The 16,932-nt window shown below is 43.5% G+C and overlaps 1 protein-coding gene across 1 annotated transcript in view; it reads right to left on the bottom strand.

The window, feature by feature from the left end:
- LOC308308571 (ankyrin repeat and BTB/POZ domain-containing protein 3-A) overlaps positions 1–16,932 on the bottom strand; it is a gene marked incomplete at both ends in the record, with an annotated part of 201,601 nt that overhangs the window by 10,526 nt on the left and 174,143 nt on the right. Inside the window, 8 exons of the mRNA XM_080753989.1 lie at positions 2,338–2,419; positions 2,987–3,089; positions 4,370–4,475; positions 5,155–5,333; positions 6,375–6,607; positions 9,233–9,368; positions 12,262–12,355; positions 14,392–14,493. Of these exons, the coding sequence (XP_080610115.1) occupies positions 2,338–2,419; positions 2,987–3,089; positions 4,370–4,475; positions 5,155–5,333; positions 6,375–6,607; positions 9,233–9,368; positions 12,262–12,355; positions 14,392–14,493 (1,035 nt within the window). The remainder of the gene's footprint in view (positions 1–2,337; positions 2,420–2,986; positions 3,090–4,369; positions 4,476–5,154; positions 5,334–6,374; positions 6,608–9,232; positions 9,369–12,261; positions 12,356–14,391; positions 14,494–16,932) is intronic.

The following is a 16,932-nucleotide window of genomic DNA, read 5'->3' as shown; positions in this document are numbered from 1 at the left end:
CACGGAATCCGCACGGTTCTGTATAACAGTAAACCCCAGAGGCGTCAATTGGGTATGGCAAGCTATGGCAGCTGCCATACCTTGCAGGCTACAGTGGGAAATAATAAAATGTACTTTTCATCATGTCTGTTGCTAAGGTATGGCAACATGACTGGTGTCTTGCACGCACGCGAGGGCGCGCGTGCAAGACACCAGTCATGTTGCCATACCTTAGCTTTTGCTGAACTGACGCCACTGGTAAACCCCGACTCCAGGGTCAGCGAACAAGACAGCGCTGATTTGGGACAAGCGCTAGAGCTGCAGGCAGCTCGCCGTATGGCCGTGTTGCGTATCTATAGCAGATATACAAGCTCATAGCGTGGTGAATTGCGTGAGCTTGTAGCTCTGATATTTTCAACGCGCGTCACCATCGTACGACGAATAGGCTGATTTTTAACAGCACACAGCACAGAAGAAGCAGCCCGCAGCACGCTCACCCTTCGGGATTTAAACCACGCTGACAGATCATGATACAAAAATTATGATTTGTTTTAATGGTTGTAGCCTACTACTTTAACCAAATAATAATAAGAATAATAGGCTTAAATCTGATAAAATAGCCCAAAGGGTGCCACATGATAAAATAGCCTATATAAGGGAGACATTTTCCCAGCCGGTCACAGTGTCCGGTGCCGGTGGACTTTATAATTACCGGCCAATTAAACATTTTAACGGTCAATGGCACAACGTATGCTTCGCCAATATCTTTATATATACAGACAGACAGACAGACATAGAGAGAGGGGGGGGGGGAGAGAGAGAGAGAGAGAGAGAGAGAGAGAGAGAGAGAGAGAGAGAGAGAGATCCAGCTATGGTCCATTGCTAATGTTCATGAATCATGGAGACTTGTAGAGGATTGATTGAATAGCCATTAGACACCTGGCACCCCCTCAAGAACCACTGGGGGGCCCCGGACCACTGGTTGAAATCCACTGTCAGTAAGAAAGTAATGACGTGCTGCCGTGCATATCACCGAAAAAAAAAAAAAAAGAAAAAGTAGGCCTATACCTCTGCCCTCATGAAAGTCAGGCAAGACTGACGTTAACCTTTATTTTATTTAGAACATAAGATGAAACCAAATGGACCCTTGTGTTCATGAATGAGTTAGAGCTTAAAATGAATAGGCTACAATGAAACCATAAGAATCACTGTACATTTACAGACATTTTTTATTTATTTATTTTTTTTACAAGACGCGTCACGCGTACCTCCGTGGCTGCATGGCATCGTTACAGGACACGGGACGCGTACCATCGCAGAGCAATCGTGTGCACCACGAGTGCCACTGGAGCAGAACTAACGCATGCATGCACGCACGCATATGTAAACAAAAAGCCATGCTGCACCCGTGCGTCGCTGCGCTGAAGAGGCACGGATCGCGCTTCATAGTGTGTGTGTGTGTGTGTGTGTGTGTGTGTGTGTGTGTGTGTGTGTGTGTGTGTGTGTGTGTGTGTGTGTGTGTGTGTGTGTGTGTGTGTGTGTGTGTGTGTGTGTGTGTGTGTGTGTGTGTGTGTGTGTGTGTGTGTGTGTGTGTGTGTGTGTGCGCGTGTGTGTGTGTGTGCGCGCGCGTGCGTGCGTGCGCGCGCTGCAGTGTGTATTGTAACTCAGTCAGTCGAGTGTCTTCCACATATCTGTTGGGTGCTTTTGTGTTGTTGTATAAGAAGATATGACTGGCTGTGACTGTGACTTAAGTGTGTTATTGTTTTAATTTGGGCTATGCTTGTGCAGCAGGCAGCACTGTCATGCAACTGCGCAATATTGGCAGATCGTGGTGGATTTCTGCAATCATGTGGGCTACTCAGTACTCACGTCTCTGCAATATACTGTATTTTAATTGTAACTCTTAAAAGTATTAAGCGTTGTGTTGAATCGGGTTATTCCACTCTGTGTTGTTGTTGTTGCCTGGTTATGTCGAACTCGAATGACACTGTATAATAACGTGAATTTGTGCAGAATTCTAAACGTTGAACTTGGGAGGATTGATTTCTATTGAAGGCGTAGCTATAAAATGCACCGACCACCACTGGAGGATTACATACACACACACACACACACACGCAGAGACTTCTCACATTTATTGTAAGATACTGTATGTCAATGATGGGGAAAAAAGCTATAACCATTTGTTTTAAACATAGCGTGCAATGTCACTTCTTTTTGTCTTGATTCTATAGATACCGTTGCCCATTGGGCAAACATGGTTTGGGGCGCAACACTACCTCACTGGCTCCGCCCTCACACCCCTCCTCCTGTGACGAGAGTGTAAGGACCTTAACACTAGTCCTTACACAGCTTTACCTGGAATATATTGTACTTGACATGGCTGATCTCAATGCAGGTGTTCTCTGCAGCTGGTCGGTTTTGGAGCAGGGACTTGAACCTATGTGACACAAGGATGACATATGGTAGTGTGTAAGGAAAACAGAATAAACTAGACCCCCCCTACAAACAGACGCGCGCACAGCCGCACACGCACGCACACGCACACGCGCACGCACGCACGCACGCACGCACGCACGCACGCACGCACGCACGCACGCACGCACGCACGCACGCACGCACGCACGCACGCACACACACACACACACACACACACACACACACACACACACACACACAGTACAATGCACTTGACAATGCACTTGAGATCAACAGAGCGACATGGGGTGGGACTTGACAAAGGGTGAATTGTTCCCAGTGGTAGAAAAAAGTACTCACATAAGTAAAAGTATCAATACTGCAATGTAGAAATACTCTGTTACAAGTAAACGTACGGAATTCTAAACGTACTTGAGTAAAATTACGAAAGTGTTGAATTGAAAATCAAAATGTACTTAAGGTACCAAAAGTAAAAGTACAACATGTTTGAAAATAGCAGATCTACAAGCTCACAACGCGCGTTGTGAGCTTGCAGATCTGCTATTTTCCACTGTCAATTGCATTTTACCTGACTGAGGCTGTGAACAGCAGAACTTTATGTGCATAAAATGGCTTTCCCTCCACCAAGAAGGTGACATCAGACATGTCCTTGTTATTAAGGAAGTGGGGGTCTGAAAGAGAAGACGGGTAGGAAAGAGAAGACTCAATTAAACGACCCACGGCATCATCAGTAGTCACTCCCGAGGCTCAGAGAGGAAACTACAAAAGCCAGGCATTCAGCTAGACATGAATCACACAGTTAATTAACCTGTTCATCATTCTTCCGCCGGGGCAGCAGTTTCAGTGGAGCAGTTCTCGTTTCATTACCACTTAAAAAAGGCTGCAGAATGAATGAGATTCTCAGTCCTTTGAACTGTTTTCTATTGTGCACTGTTAAGGAACCACATCGATGGAATTATGGAATTAATTTCAAGCTTGCATAGTTAGATACTGTATATCAAAATGTGTTTTGTTTGCACTGGCGTATAATTACAAGCATCTTGTAATAAAAAAGACAAAAATAAATTCTATATAAATGCTGTATTTGCCTTAACACTAGATGGTGCTAGAGAACTGTCCTTTCGTGTTTCTAATAGAGCAGACCAGAAATACATGGTATGCAGCTAGAGGAGGTGTTTTTGTGAATCTTGTGAAACAAGTGACTTTGACGTTCAAAAAGATAGATGACCACCAGTCCACCATGACATTCCATGCCCTGCAAAAACGTCTTCCTAACAAGCATTCACACAGCATTCATCACCATGTGAATGCTCACCATGAGAATGCTTGTCTTCCTAACACGCATTCACACAGCATTCATCACCAGCTGAGTAAAATTCAGTTTCTAAATAAATGTTTAATTCTCCGATAGATGTGATGTGTGTGACATCATCACAGCTTTCACCTTTCTTTGCTTTTGTCTTCAAAAACAACAATAAATAAATGATGGATGATCCATGTTTGGGCACTTCAGCTTTGAAAATATAATTGTCAGAAATCAACAGCAAGAGCAATTCATGCTCCAGAACAAATTATATAACACAAATGAAAGTCATGTAAACACTGGAACATGCAGTTACTCGTATGACACTCGTTACTGTATGACACTACAAGTGGTTCTCAAATGTTTTATTTGCAAGGACTACCATAACTCTGAGAGTCCATTTGGTTCCATTTCTACACTCTCAGAGTTACCGACCTGTTATGGTCATTCAGGGCTAGCTCTTTGTGTTTCTGATAATATTATTGTTCACTCATTTTGTGGAATCTTCCACCACAAGCCAACTTGGCAATGATCTTAGTTACCACACACTGCTCCCAAGGGTCCCCCTCACTCCACCAACAATCCCACCATTCATTTATGGCACAGAACATCAAAGCAAGTGTTCTAAATGCTGGTTCCTTCTCTTACCTAAGCGGGAGGTCTGCTTCTTCTTGATTTCTGTCAGTTTAGGGATGGGAAAGGGCCCGTAGCACTGGGTGAATATGACTGACAGCTGCTGGCTAATCACCTCGTTCTGCACACACAGATAGACACACACACAAAAGAATGCAGTAATGGGCGATGTACAGTATGCTGATTAGAGATTCTTGTTTTTTGTTGCACCTTGGACAGACAATAATTCAGTGCTTGAGCAAATGTGCTTTTCCTGCATTTTTTTTCTTTTCACTGCTTAGCCTTGCTAATTCTTCTCTTTTATTACTGAGAACAAGTGTCGCTTTTCTACTCTTCTTTTCATTGGAAAATGTACTGTCAATCCACTGTCTTGCCGATGGCATGGCATATGAAGTTCTCAAATGGCACATCTATGTTGTTAGGAATAAAGAAAGTAGCTCACACTCACTTTTTTAGTCGCTCCAAATATTTATTGACAAGCAAAAATAGACGTTTCGACCTGTTAGGGGTCTTAATGCGTTGGCAGTTTTAGCTCGGCACCGAAGAACGGAGGATATGCGTTATTTTTCTTTGAACATCTATGTTGTTAACCACTTAGGTCTGATTTATACAGTGAAAATAACCGATCTACAAGCTCACAACGTGTCGCATTGCGACGTGCCCAATGATGACATGCCCTCTATTGAATGCCAGTTTAAAAGTGGACTCTTATACATGCACATTCTGAAATCTGGAGGCTCAGCCTTTGCTTTGCCTAATGCTTCTCTAACAAGCAATTTGTTGGCATAAGAGTGACAAACCTTGCTGGCTCGGAGGATCTGGAACATAAGTGGCAGGCCGTGCGTGATGAGCTCCTCTGTGTACTCGTCTTCCTGGATGCCACTGAAGTCTTTGAGCAAGCCTTGGATCAGTGGGCGTCTGTGCTGGATGAAACAGGTGCGCAGGGACTCCAGCCAGGTATGCAGGGTCCAGGGAACGCCTGGGAACACCAGCAACGTGAACAATGAATACAAACAGACTGTCACGCTAAATAGGTCTTGTAGGCCAGTGGTTCTCAACCTGTGGGTCGGGACTCCCAGGGGGGGTCCCAAATAATTTGGGGTGGTCCCCAGATGATTAACTAAATGTGCAACATTCTTTTCTCACTCAACAGTAAACAAACCAACATAACGTTTAATGTACAGAGGGTATAGCCTATGCACATTTCTAAGGTGACAATTTTTAATGCCTCTAAAATGACAAATTAAACATTGCCCAAATTGTCAAATATTTGAGGCATAAATAGTGAAAATAGCCGATCTACATGCTCACAACGCCTCGCAACGCTATTTTCACAAAAGAACCGTGTTTTACAAAATGTAATGCCTCAACTCTTAGTGCTTGTCAGGGTGGGGGGGGGGGGGTCCCCTGTTAAAATATGATTATTTTGGGGGTATTTTGAAAAGGTTGAGAACCACTGTTGTAGGCTGTCACAACAGCTTGAGGAGAACAGAAATTCTGTGGCATTAGTAGAAAGGGAAGAGTGGAAATTCTGATAACCAATCAGATAGACAAGATGGCCATTGGCCAGTAATTGGTGCATGGCTGCATGCATGATCTGATCACAAATGATTGGCACAAAAATGTACTATGTATGGTAATGTAGTCAATGAGAGTCAGTTTGCAGTGTCTGAAAATGTCAGCCCTCTACGATGACTGACTATAAAAAGCTGCGTAGCACATGAACCGTGCAATGTCAGGATGAAGGTTGATAATTGCCACATGTACTGAATGAACCTCACTCTTGGACCTTGTGCCAGTGAGCTACATTCACAACTTTGACCCGAGCCATTATTGACTCCGCTAGAACGAGACCTATTTTCAACGTCGTTTCATGGCTGATTGACCAGGCGTGATTGGCGAGCGCAACGTGTATACACCACAGCAGAGGTACAGGACAGGGACAGCATGAGCAACAGCCCCGGGACAGCGGGTGGCGCCAGAGAGTGAGGCCAATAATGCATGTATTAGTAACTCTGACCTAAACTGCGGATGTCTATGGTGATGTCCACATGGCCATGCTCTGCGCTATGGTACATGGCCTCTCTCAGGGCTCTGAGTTTGGCCTTTCCTGTTCGCAGGGTCCCTCCACCGTTGGCCTGCGTGGCCGACCTCTTCTCACTGGGATCTGAGCCCTCGGCCAAGATCTCCTCCAGGGATAGGACGTCCCCCTTCTCCTTCTCCGCCTGCGCTAAGAGCTTCCGGAATACATTCCTAGAGGGGAAGGAGGTTGGGTAAAAAAAAAAGATAAAAAATAGGGGGGGGGGGGGGGGGGGGGATCATGACAGGGTCAGAAGTGGGAATTGGGAGGGATAAATGTCAAAACCTACAGTATATAGACGAGATGAAGAGAGACCAGGAGATGAGTTCAGAATGAACCTGACCAACAGTGTATCTGCTAACATTGTTGAATATTCAGTTACAACTGGTCAATCAAGGCTGTCAGGGATTTCAATATGAAAGACCGCTGCCCTGCTTCCGTTGTCCCATTTCCCATATTCCCTCCTCCTCCTGTTTGCCTTCTAAAGTTTGTGTATGCAGCCTGATGGTCGCTTATCTCCCGATTAGGGAGTCTTACTGGTTTACAAATCGAGTTACATTGATTACTTTGTTCACAAATGACCATGTAATAAGTGGGATAATGGCAGTCCTGCATCAGTAGCTGTACATTATCGTTGACGCGTACAGCTCTACACCTGACATGTAAGAGAAGCAATCTCTTCTTAACTGATTAAGTGTGATTCGATCTGGAGAGTCACAGAATAAGGAACTGGTCCTGATATTTCTCATTCCAATTAAAGACTGAGCACAGGTCAGGACCATATTGGTAATGGTACTAGTGCCTCAGCTCCCAAGTACTGGTAATTTAACAGCCAAACTTGTATCATTGCACAGGGGCGTCACAAGGGGGGAGTGGGACTGAGTTACTAGGGCCCAAGGTGGAGAGGCCTTAATTATTTTATACTTTAGCTAATGAAAAATAGCAGATATACAAGCTCACAGCGCAGCACCGAGTGCAACGCTGCGTGCTTGTAGATCTGCTATTTTTTTAAAGTCGTGAAGTGTGCAAATCTTTGAATATATGTATTTTTTAGGCGAACATTTGGCCAAATACATATCATGTTGGGGGTCCTTCACATGAAGTTTGAGCACCACTGACATAGAAACATAGGTTTTTCAAAAAACCTTAGAAGGATTCAGAAGACATTCATAGAATCGGGTCAAAGACTTGCACAAATGTTCATGATTTTTCAGGAATAGCAGATCTACAAGCTCGCAGCGCAGCTGTGAGCTTGTACATCTGCTATTTTTCAATAGTTAAACCACAAAATAATGCATAATAATGCGTTCCCAGTCTAAATGGGTTAAACCCCCCCCCCCCCATGAAGAACATTCATAGGGGGCCCACAATGAATCCTTGTAACCAGGGCCCATAATTTGGTGCGACACCCCTGTCATTGCACCATCTGCTCGACTAAGGAAAACTCAGTGTCTATATGGCTGCCATATATGCATAAATGAAGCAGAGCAGAGGTATAATAGGTTTTAATATATATCATTTACAGCATATAACTGTAAATCTAAATGTTTGGAGACACCCACAGCTGTCTATGTAGGGTCCGGGAAGCACTATAGAACTTTCCTTTCAGTCGTGACCTTGAACAATGTCATGAAAATAAAACATCAAATTACTGTAGCTTTACACACCGGGAGAGTTCTGAAATATTTATTTAGTTGGGTAAAGAAAACTCTATTTCAGTAATTATAAAAGTTTTTACAATATATATCACATATAAGTTAGCTAATTTAAACATATTCTGACAGCAGAGGGAAACCTTCTGAGCTTGCATCACACATAAGCATGCTCATTATATATATTATATACTACCGTATTTTCCGGACTATAAGGCGCACTTAAAAGCCTTTAATTTTCTCAAAAAACTACAGTGCGCCTTATAGTCCAGTGCGCCTTATATATGGATCATTCATTGACATTGACATTCCCTTTAGCACATCTCCATCTGTTGGATGCATAACGCAACGGTAGCGTCAATTATGTGCGCCTTATAGTCAGGTGCGCCTTATATATGAAAACAGTTTGAAAATAGACCATTCATTGACAGTGCGCCTTATAGTCAGGTGCGCCTTATAGTCCAGAAAATACTGTATATATTATCCCCTCTTGTTCATTCCTTTATTCCATACAGTTTAAATCAATGTGTTGTTTGAATGTGTGGTCCTTACTAGTGATGACAGCTCTCAATGCATAGAATGTTGGCTGTAAGGAAATTAAGTAGAAACTGAAAGGGTGTGTGCTGCTGGATAGACAGCAGTGGTGGACACTAACAAAGTCATTTACTGTTAGTAACGGGCCCAAAACAAAAAAATACATAATGAATGAACAAATTAAACCCTATTTCAAAAACATTGAAAATAGCAGATCTACTTGAAGCTCACAACTCATCTGCTATTTTCACTATTTTTGAAAATGACTGATCAAAAACAAAATGTAGTTTGTAAATCAAGTACTGGGGTTGAGTATTTTGTCCAAAATTAGACTGAAGGGCTTAACAATGCCTATTGGTTCCCCCTTCACCAATGAACACATTTGTAACGCTCATATCATATTTTATGAGATGACAACAGGACAAATGGTGATTCAGTGGATGAATAATATGAATAATTTAGAGCCAATGTGCGTATCTACTTTGGTGCCACTGTTCCCGGCGCGCACATGTGTGTCTGTGTCTGTGTGCATGAGTCTTGCCACAAATGAGGAGCAGCAAAGATAAATGATTATTACCTGTGTGCTTGCGTGCATGCGTGCGTGTGTTTTACCTGTGCCCGTGTGCCGCTGCCAGGCTGTAGGAGTTCATGTCTCCCAGTGGGGTAGAAGAGATGCCATTTCGACACATGGTCCCAATCAGGGGATCTGCGCCTCTCTCCAGCAGCAAACTGACCAGCTCAAAGTTCCCTGACCACAGCAACAAACAGCAGCAATGAACAAGGGACCAAATGTGGCTGTTGTGTCCATAGCTATTTATTATTTGTATCCAGGTAGCTCAGTCGGTAGAGCTCTCGCCTTTGGACCACAAGGTCATGGGTTAGATTCCGGGCGCCGCCAACTCAGCGTCGGCTTGGGTGCGGCAAGTCGTGCGGAAAGTACTGGGAGCTGATGGTAGTTGTGGCGCTTCACCTCAGCGATCCATCTCCCAGGGGTCTAGCGCATTGTAACGGGGACAGACTCCCGTGTGTTACCGGCTGATACCGACAATAAGCCACTCCCGACCTACTTGTTTATTATATAAATATGCCATTAAGTTGAAAGAACCCATGACAACAGCATCTAAACCTGTGGTTTTCAAACTTTTTCATGTCAAGGACCCCCAAATTGACACTTTGAAAATGTACCCATTTGAAAAGATATGCCAGAGACCCCCCATTTACAGTAAGAGAAGATTATTACAGCTCTAGCAGTGATTTTCAACCATTTTAATTTCAGGGACCCCCAGTTTGACATGGGCTATGGACTCCAATTTAATGGCATTTCTATCTCTGGGACCCCACTTAAATCAATGTTAATTTAACTCAGAGATATACAAATGGAACCATGTCCATTTGTACACTCTCTGTGTTACATACACAATAAGGGTCCATTTGGTTCCTAACTATCATTTAGCTTGGGACCCCCTGGAGCTCCCTCAAGGACCCCTGGGGGTCCCCGGACCCCACTTTGAGACAAGAGATGTCATGACACGTTCATCAAAGTATAATGTTGTTCAGCTAGCGTCATAGTATGACGCATGTTCGCAAGCCTCTGCAGCCATGCAGCAATGAGCGGTGACTCATCAGAAATGTCATCAGAAATGGCTTTTTCTCATCCACCGAATTGCAGATTGCAATTTCAGGTAATTAGTTAAATTGGGTGACTAAAAGTGTGATTTATATAGCACATTATGGGTTGAGAGCAAAATGAGTCGCAGCTAATCTTTAATGCACTGCATCAGCCTTTACAAAAATATGTTATATGTTATCTAATGCAGGAACGGTGGATTTTAAACCGCTAACCGCTCCTACGCTTGACTTTGTGTGTATGTCCCTATGTCCCTATACAGTACCAACAGCTCACATGAGACTAACGTCATAGAAAGGCCGACATCACCACAGCTGACGTCACCAGTGGTGCATTGATGATTCAATGTTTGGGGGGTCGCTTATCTAGAGACGTCCCGCGCACGTTGCTTAACACACCTACTCATTGATATAGGCTTGTTTCTTTGTTAAAACACCCTGTTGTGACACTAAAGTGTTGGCGAGGTGTGAACTTGGGGGTTTTGGGATCAATGCATGTCCGTTTGCGCGAGAGGCGAGACCTGTGCTCAGAAAAGATATGGGGCGGTGGGGGCCCGTGACACAAGACTGATTCAACACTGGACGTCACAACAGTTCAATATTTGGGAGCATGAACAACATTACTAGAAGCAAGACAATCCAAGGTTCTTGTCTGTATAGTGTCTCACGAAAAACCTTGGTCTGTTGAAAATAAGTCAGTGGTTGAAATGACATTGATGACTCAAGGTGCGAGACACATCATGCTGGTGCAAACTTTCATTTAATTCTGTGCTTTAGTCACTGAAATCTAAGTAAATATTAAAGCAAAATAAATGTGCCCATATTCTCATAATGTATTGCTCGCTAATTACACAGTATTCATAATTTCATGAATTGGCATTGGTGATATGTTCTTTCACCAAGTTACCGTAACAAGGACACGACACTAGACGGTCCAATTTCTAAAGCGCAGAATTGAATACTTGGGGCCATTTATCTCTTGGCTCGTATTTTTGCTAAGCAAATTCAGCTAGTTGAATAGAACACGTTCTATTCTCTAATTTTTTTTAGAGAGGACATTTTCTTGATCACTTAAGCCCTATATTCAGCCCTATCGTTTATACATCTATTAATACGCTGAAGTATATATATATTTTTTTTTTGACACAAACTAAATTTAGAGGATTTTCCCTTAAATAGGGTGGTTTCAAATTTCTTGTAATTTAATGTTTCAATTGTGATAATAACATACATATCAAACGTATAAGACCCAAATACTAAAAGCAAATACATTATGTATTGTGACTGAATTACATACAGTACATGCATACAATGTATTCATGTACGTAATTCAGTCATGCAGGGATACAACATAATTCCGATAATAGAAATGAATGACCAGAGGGGGCATATCAAAAGCAAGAGGCGTGGGTTTGTCCCCTCATCCACCGCAGCTAATGGAGCGCTGGATGTGAGGCCTTGGCAGTGGTGTAAAGTAACTAAGTACATTTACTTAAGTATAGGCCTACTGTACTTAAAGAGTTGGTGCCATAGTTTTGTAATTTTTCCGTTTTGTATGTGTCTATGGAGTTAACATTACTCTAATAGACCACCGGGTGCAGTTATAATGTGCACATTTTTGGTTTCTTCCTGAAAGGCTGAAAGCCTCTGAGTCAAAAGGCCTGATCAAAAAGCACTGATTTAATGACATTGTAAAACAATCCCCTCCCCTTTTACCATACACCCAACACTGTGGGTGTGGCTAACCTCAGCTGGGTCACCACCCACCTGACAACTAGGCATACCTAATGAACTGGTTGGTGTGGCCACATAAAAACATAATTTTAACGCTTTCTGTATACTTTTTTGGAAAGAAATCTTCCTCCTAGTATAATTATAATACCTGATCATCATATTTTAGGCAGGAAATAAATCATGGCACTTTTGAGGTATTTGTAATTTACTATTTCCAATGTCCCCCCCCAAAAAAGTAGAGTACTTTTTCCACCACTGGGCCTTGGTGTGTGTTTACTTACCTGCAGCAGCAGCCAGTTGCAGTGGCGTCTCAGTGTAGTTCTCGACTCCGTCCTGCTCAGCACCCTCCACGTTGGCTCCGTTATCCAGCAACAACTGAGGCAGCAGTGGAAGGAGGCGTGAGGGAGCGAGAGGACAAGAGACAACAGAAAACAGGCAAGAGGAAACCTCATCTTAAGCCTGATTTATATGCGTGTATCAAAACACCGTTTGGGTTCATCTAAGACCCGCCCACGGAAGCTTGTGATTGGCTGAACCGGAGGTACGGAGCGCTCCGCTGTGTTCACTTGGACCGCACGGAGGTGCCGAAAGTCGGGCGGATGAAGATGTACTATTCTGGCCCCCTGGTTTACAACGTATAACGGCGCTGAGTCGGCTCATGCGACCTTCGCAACGCTCGACACAGCAACTCGCTCGCTACCCTCGCTCGGCGGTGTCTCAAGTGGCTCAAGGTCAACTGAGACGCCGCGCCTCTGTCGTCTCCACCGAAAACAGCCCTCCCTTAACTGAACCTAGACGGTGTTTTGATTCACGCAAATTATACTTCATTGAGCGGCCATGTCACTTGACAATCTGCTGTTTTCAAAGGGCAACACTTGCGGGTGGTATGACAAAGTATGGAAAAGGCTTGTCGAGATGGAAAGCATTAACTGATGGAGACCTAGCTCACTGCAATTACACCTCCAGCCTAACCTTGCGTAGCCAGGCTTACTCATCTGCGAAGAGAAAAGCTTGAGCACGACATGAGGCAGAGAGTGCCTAGGAGATGGGACTTCCGTCGCATACATTTCCCTGGAAGTTGTCTTTTTTCACAGTGCGGTGTTCCTGCAAACCTATTCCCCGCTGAAAAAAATCAGTTCTACTTCTTCCGCTCCTCCGTTTGCGCTTGCAATAAACAATATCCAAACAAAACGTGGATTCTGACTAAGTTACAACTATTAAGAGCTTATACGTTAAGACCCTGAACGTTAAGAGCCTGAACGGCCAAGGCGAGGGATTATGTTTTCACTCGCATGAGTCTGTCTGTCTGTCTGTCTGTGACTACCTAATCTTCGGCACCACTGGAGCGATTGGCGTAAAACCTTTCACGGACACTCCCAGTAGGCCAAGGAAGAAATGCCCAATTTCTTCAAATCAGCCAAAAATGCCAAAACACCATCCAATCCAAATGTTATTCACATTTACAGCGGCCTCAGTAGAGCGCACCTCCAAAACTGCTTTCACTTCTGGCCATAGGGGGTGCCACAAGCTGTTGCACTGTCGTACAAACTTTATTTCCCCTGCAGCTTCGGCCTTGCAGGATCTGCAGTTTTTGAGTTGTTGTTCTTGTTGCATTATGCTTTTTCTGATATCTCAGGGTTAGGGTTGACTTGTATGACTTGAGATATACTCTTTGTGTTGAAACAAAATGGCGGCTGATCCTCTTCCACTCCCCAACAAACACTGGAATAACTGCTTAATGCAGTCGTGGCGGTGGTGCAGATTAATAGATCTGCGGTGTACAATGCTCAGTGGTGCTTTCAGCCAGTGTCCATTTGAACAGTTTCCACTGTGACAAAATGCATACAAAAATGGAGAACGGACGAAGCTCTGAAATTTGGCACTCCTCAAAGCCACGTGGCAAGTTAACTGATCTCTGATCCGTTGAGTCCTCCAGTATGGAATCTTCTAACTTATAAGACCATCAACAGCTTCAGACAGTGAATAACAGTGCCTGGGTGAGTCATCCACACATCACACCTCTTAAGAGCATACATGATTAAAAACAAATATCTGGAGAGCTCTCCAGGGGTACTTGAGATGATTAGGAGCAAGGCAAAGTAGACAGGATCTGTGGCATTTATAGTATCATTATCATAATGCACCACCACAATAATAATTATCAACATCATCATCATCATCATCATAATCATTGGTGCAAAAGGCCAGATCAAGGGCCACAGGTTGAATGTTCAAGCCCAATTAATACTTTGTTGCATGATGGCGTCGCACTCTGAAAGTAGCCAACCTACAAGCTCACATCGTTTCACAGACGTACAGCGGTGTGAGCTTTTAGGTCTGCTGTTTTCGGGGTGTGACGCTGTCATGCGACATAGCATAGATCAGGCATTACAGGTCATAAACGTCACTACCTGCACAACAGGGACGTGTCCGTGTAACACGGCGAAAGTGAGTGGTGTCCCCTGGCGCGTTTCGGGATAAACTGAGGGGTGCTTGTTTACTGTGCTTGGCACCTGGGAAGTCATAGGTGAGGTTCAGGGAGAGAGATATATATACAGCCATTAACATTCACAGCTCAGGGCGAGAGAAGGGGAAGTGAGCAAGAAGCAAATGTGAAAGAGAACACAGTAAAATCGTCTGCTCGAGTAACTCAAGAGCATAGAAGCGGACCCAAATGGACCCGTTCATTTTCACGCTCTCTGGGTTAAACTAACATTCTTTTACTGTGAAGCAAAGGAGGGCAAGATGGCAGAGGGAAACCTCGAGCAGCTTGAGTTCGTCTTCGTTATTCAGTCCTTGTCACATATCTCACACTGCCTCCGCGGTAAAAGTGTGGCTGTGATGAATGTGTCTCACTAGGCAACGCTCCCTAGCCTAACCACACCCTGCAACCTGTCTTCCTAGCTCCATCCTTTAAATTGCGCTTCATTTGAATGGAGACGGATTGGAGAGAGGGACAGACAATGCCTACGGAATGATGCTGTCAAGGCGGGCAGTGGTGACTCACAGACAAAGCGACAAGAAAGGCTTTATGAGCCACTTTGAGGCTCTGATCTCTGCTGTAGCTTTACGGAAATGATGAATTGTAGATGCTACTCACGAATCCATAGATTCAAGAATAAAAAAGAACATAGAAAGAAATACCCTCTCGTATTTCAGTGGTTCTTTTTTTTAAATTGCATTGAAGGGAGTATTAAAGTATCTGTCTTCATTGTGCTGAACACCCAAATGTGCATTATTCATGTCTGGTAGCTTCACCAGAAATCGAGGGTGTTTACTGGAAAACCACCACAACTTATTATCATAGACCGAATGTTATGTCAGTTATTTGTAATCACAACACGTACAGTATGTGCGTTGTTCGTTGCTCATTGCTTATTCTGATCCGTCATGTTTACTACAGCTAGGCACTTTGCTTTTGAGTCACCACACAGCAAAATCTGGAGTGTTCATTCAACCACGTTCGACTTTCAGCTGTCCCTATTTTGGGCATGTCATTATAGGCGGAAATTGTCCCAAAATGTTTCTGGAATTAGCAGCAATAGGCACTCTACAAGCACGAAACACAGTGCATCATACCCGTTGTGACCTTATATATCGTCTATTTCTGCTGCGTAACACTGCCATACGGCAAAGTATGAAATAGGGCTTAAGTGATTAACGTAAAAATGTGAAAATGGATGCGTTCAAGTTTTTCCCTTTCAGATTTAAATTAGCACTCTGGATTTCACTGTGCTGTGTGCATGCTAAAAAATGTTATGGATATGCACGCAACTGATAATGCTCTCACAATCTACCAACAATGGACAGGATGAGCGAGACGCATTATCCATGAAGCATTTATCCTCTCGTCTGTTCTGCACAGCGATACTAATAGAACTTTACACAAGTTAACACAACAGGATCTAAACTCTAGATAAAGTGGAGTTATGCCTAATGTTGTTTGACCACCCCTGTGGGTGTTCTCAAAGGGTGATAAACAATCAATAAAAGCGGAATGAAGTTCATGCTTCATGTACAGTATATAAGTCTGTGGAGGCAAGTTACATACAGTGCACACGCTAATACAAAACCAATCCACTATTGATGCAGCTTCAATGGCAGTAGCTAAACTTAATCTAGAATGCACAATGAGAAGAAAAGAAGGCACTCCACGGGAGACGGATCAGTGATATGATACGTTTCCTCTATATGTAGTCTTGCAGACAATTTTCTCTGCCTCTGAATTGATCGATGACTTCTGACCAGTTGTCAGAGCAGTGCACTTCATGTAATTGGCCTCCAATACAACAGAAAGCATGCCCAGAGCAGATAAGAAAGCCAAAGAGCAACACAAAAGATGGTATTCACTATACAGGAAAATCGTCAGTGTTTATTGAACACTGAGGAGTTTGCTGTGAAATGCAACATTAAAACATGCAATACAGTCCAAATCAACAATGCCCATCGTTAGCCTCATATCATAATTTCCTAACTCACTTTTTGGTCAAATTGATATTTTTGCCTAGCTCTACTCTCCAAACACTGCTGCATCATTGTGCATTATTGCCTAGGTCCTAACCCAATCAGAATGCTTGTTAAATTCGAAAATCAAACTTTTTTGTCAGAACAGAAATGATTTTGAATGTAACAAGCATTCTAATAGCTGAGAACATTGGAAACTAAAAAGGGTGCAATTCTGGGGAATTGCAAGTGTGGTTGCACTGACGCGAGGAATCCACTGGGGGAAATGAATTTCGTCTTACCATTTATATTATGATGTCATGTGGAGCAACAGTGACCAAAAGCTGCCCTGGTCCCTCCTCCTGTGTATCAGATGCTTATCAGATACACTTTCTCAGACGTTTTTGGAGCTGTGTGGAACACAAGCTCCCTATACGTGGCCGTGTGTGTGGGTCTGTCCGTCTGTCTGTCTGTCTGTCTCCGTCCGTGTCTGTATGTAGCCTAAACTT

This window comes from Nannobrachium achirus, assembly GCF_963921795.1.
Source record: "Nannobrachium achirus genome assembly, chromosome: 23".
NCBI classification, from domain to species: Eukaryota; Metazoa; Chordata; class Actinopteri; order Myctophiformes; family Myctophidae; genus Nannobrachium; species Nannobrachium achirus.
Note: the sequence above shows the minus strand (reverse complement) of the source record. Positions and strands in the feature narration are given on the sequence as shown.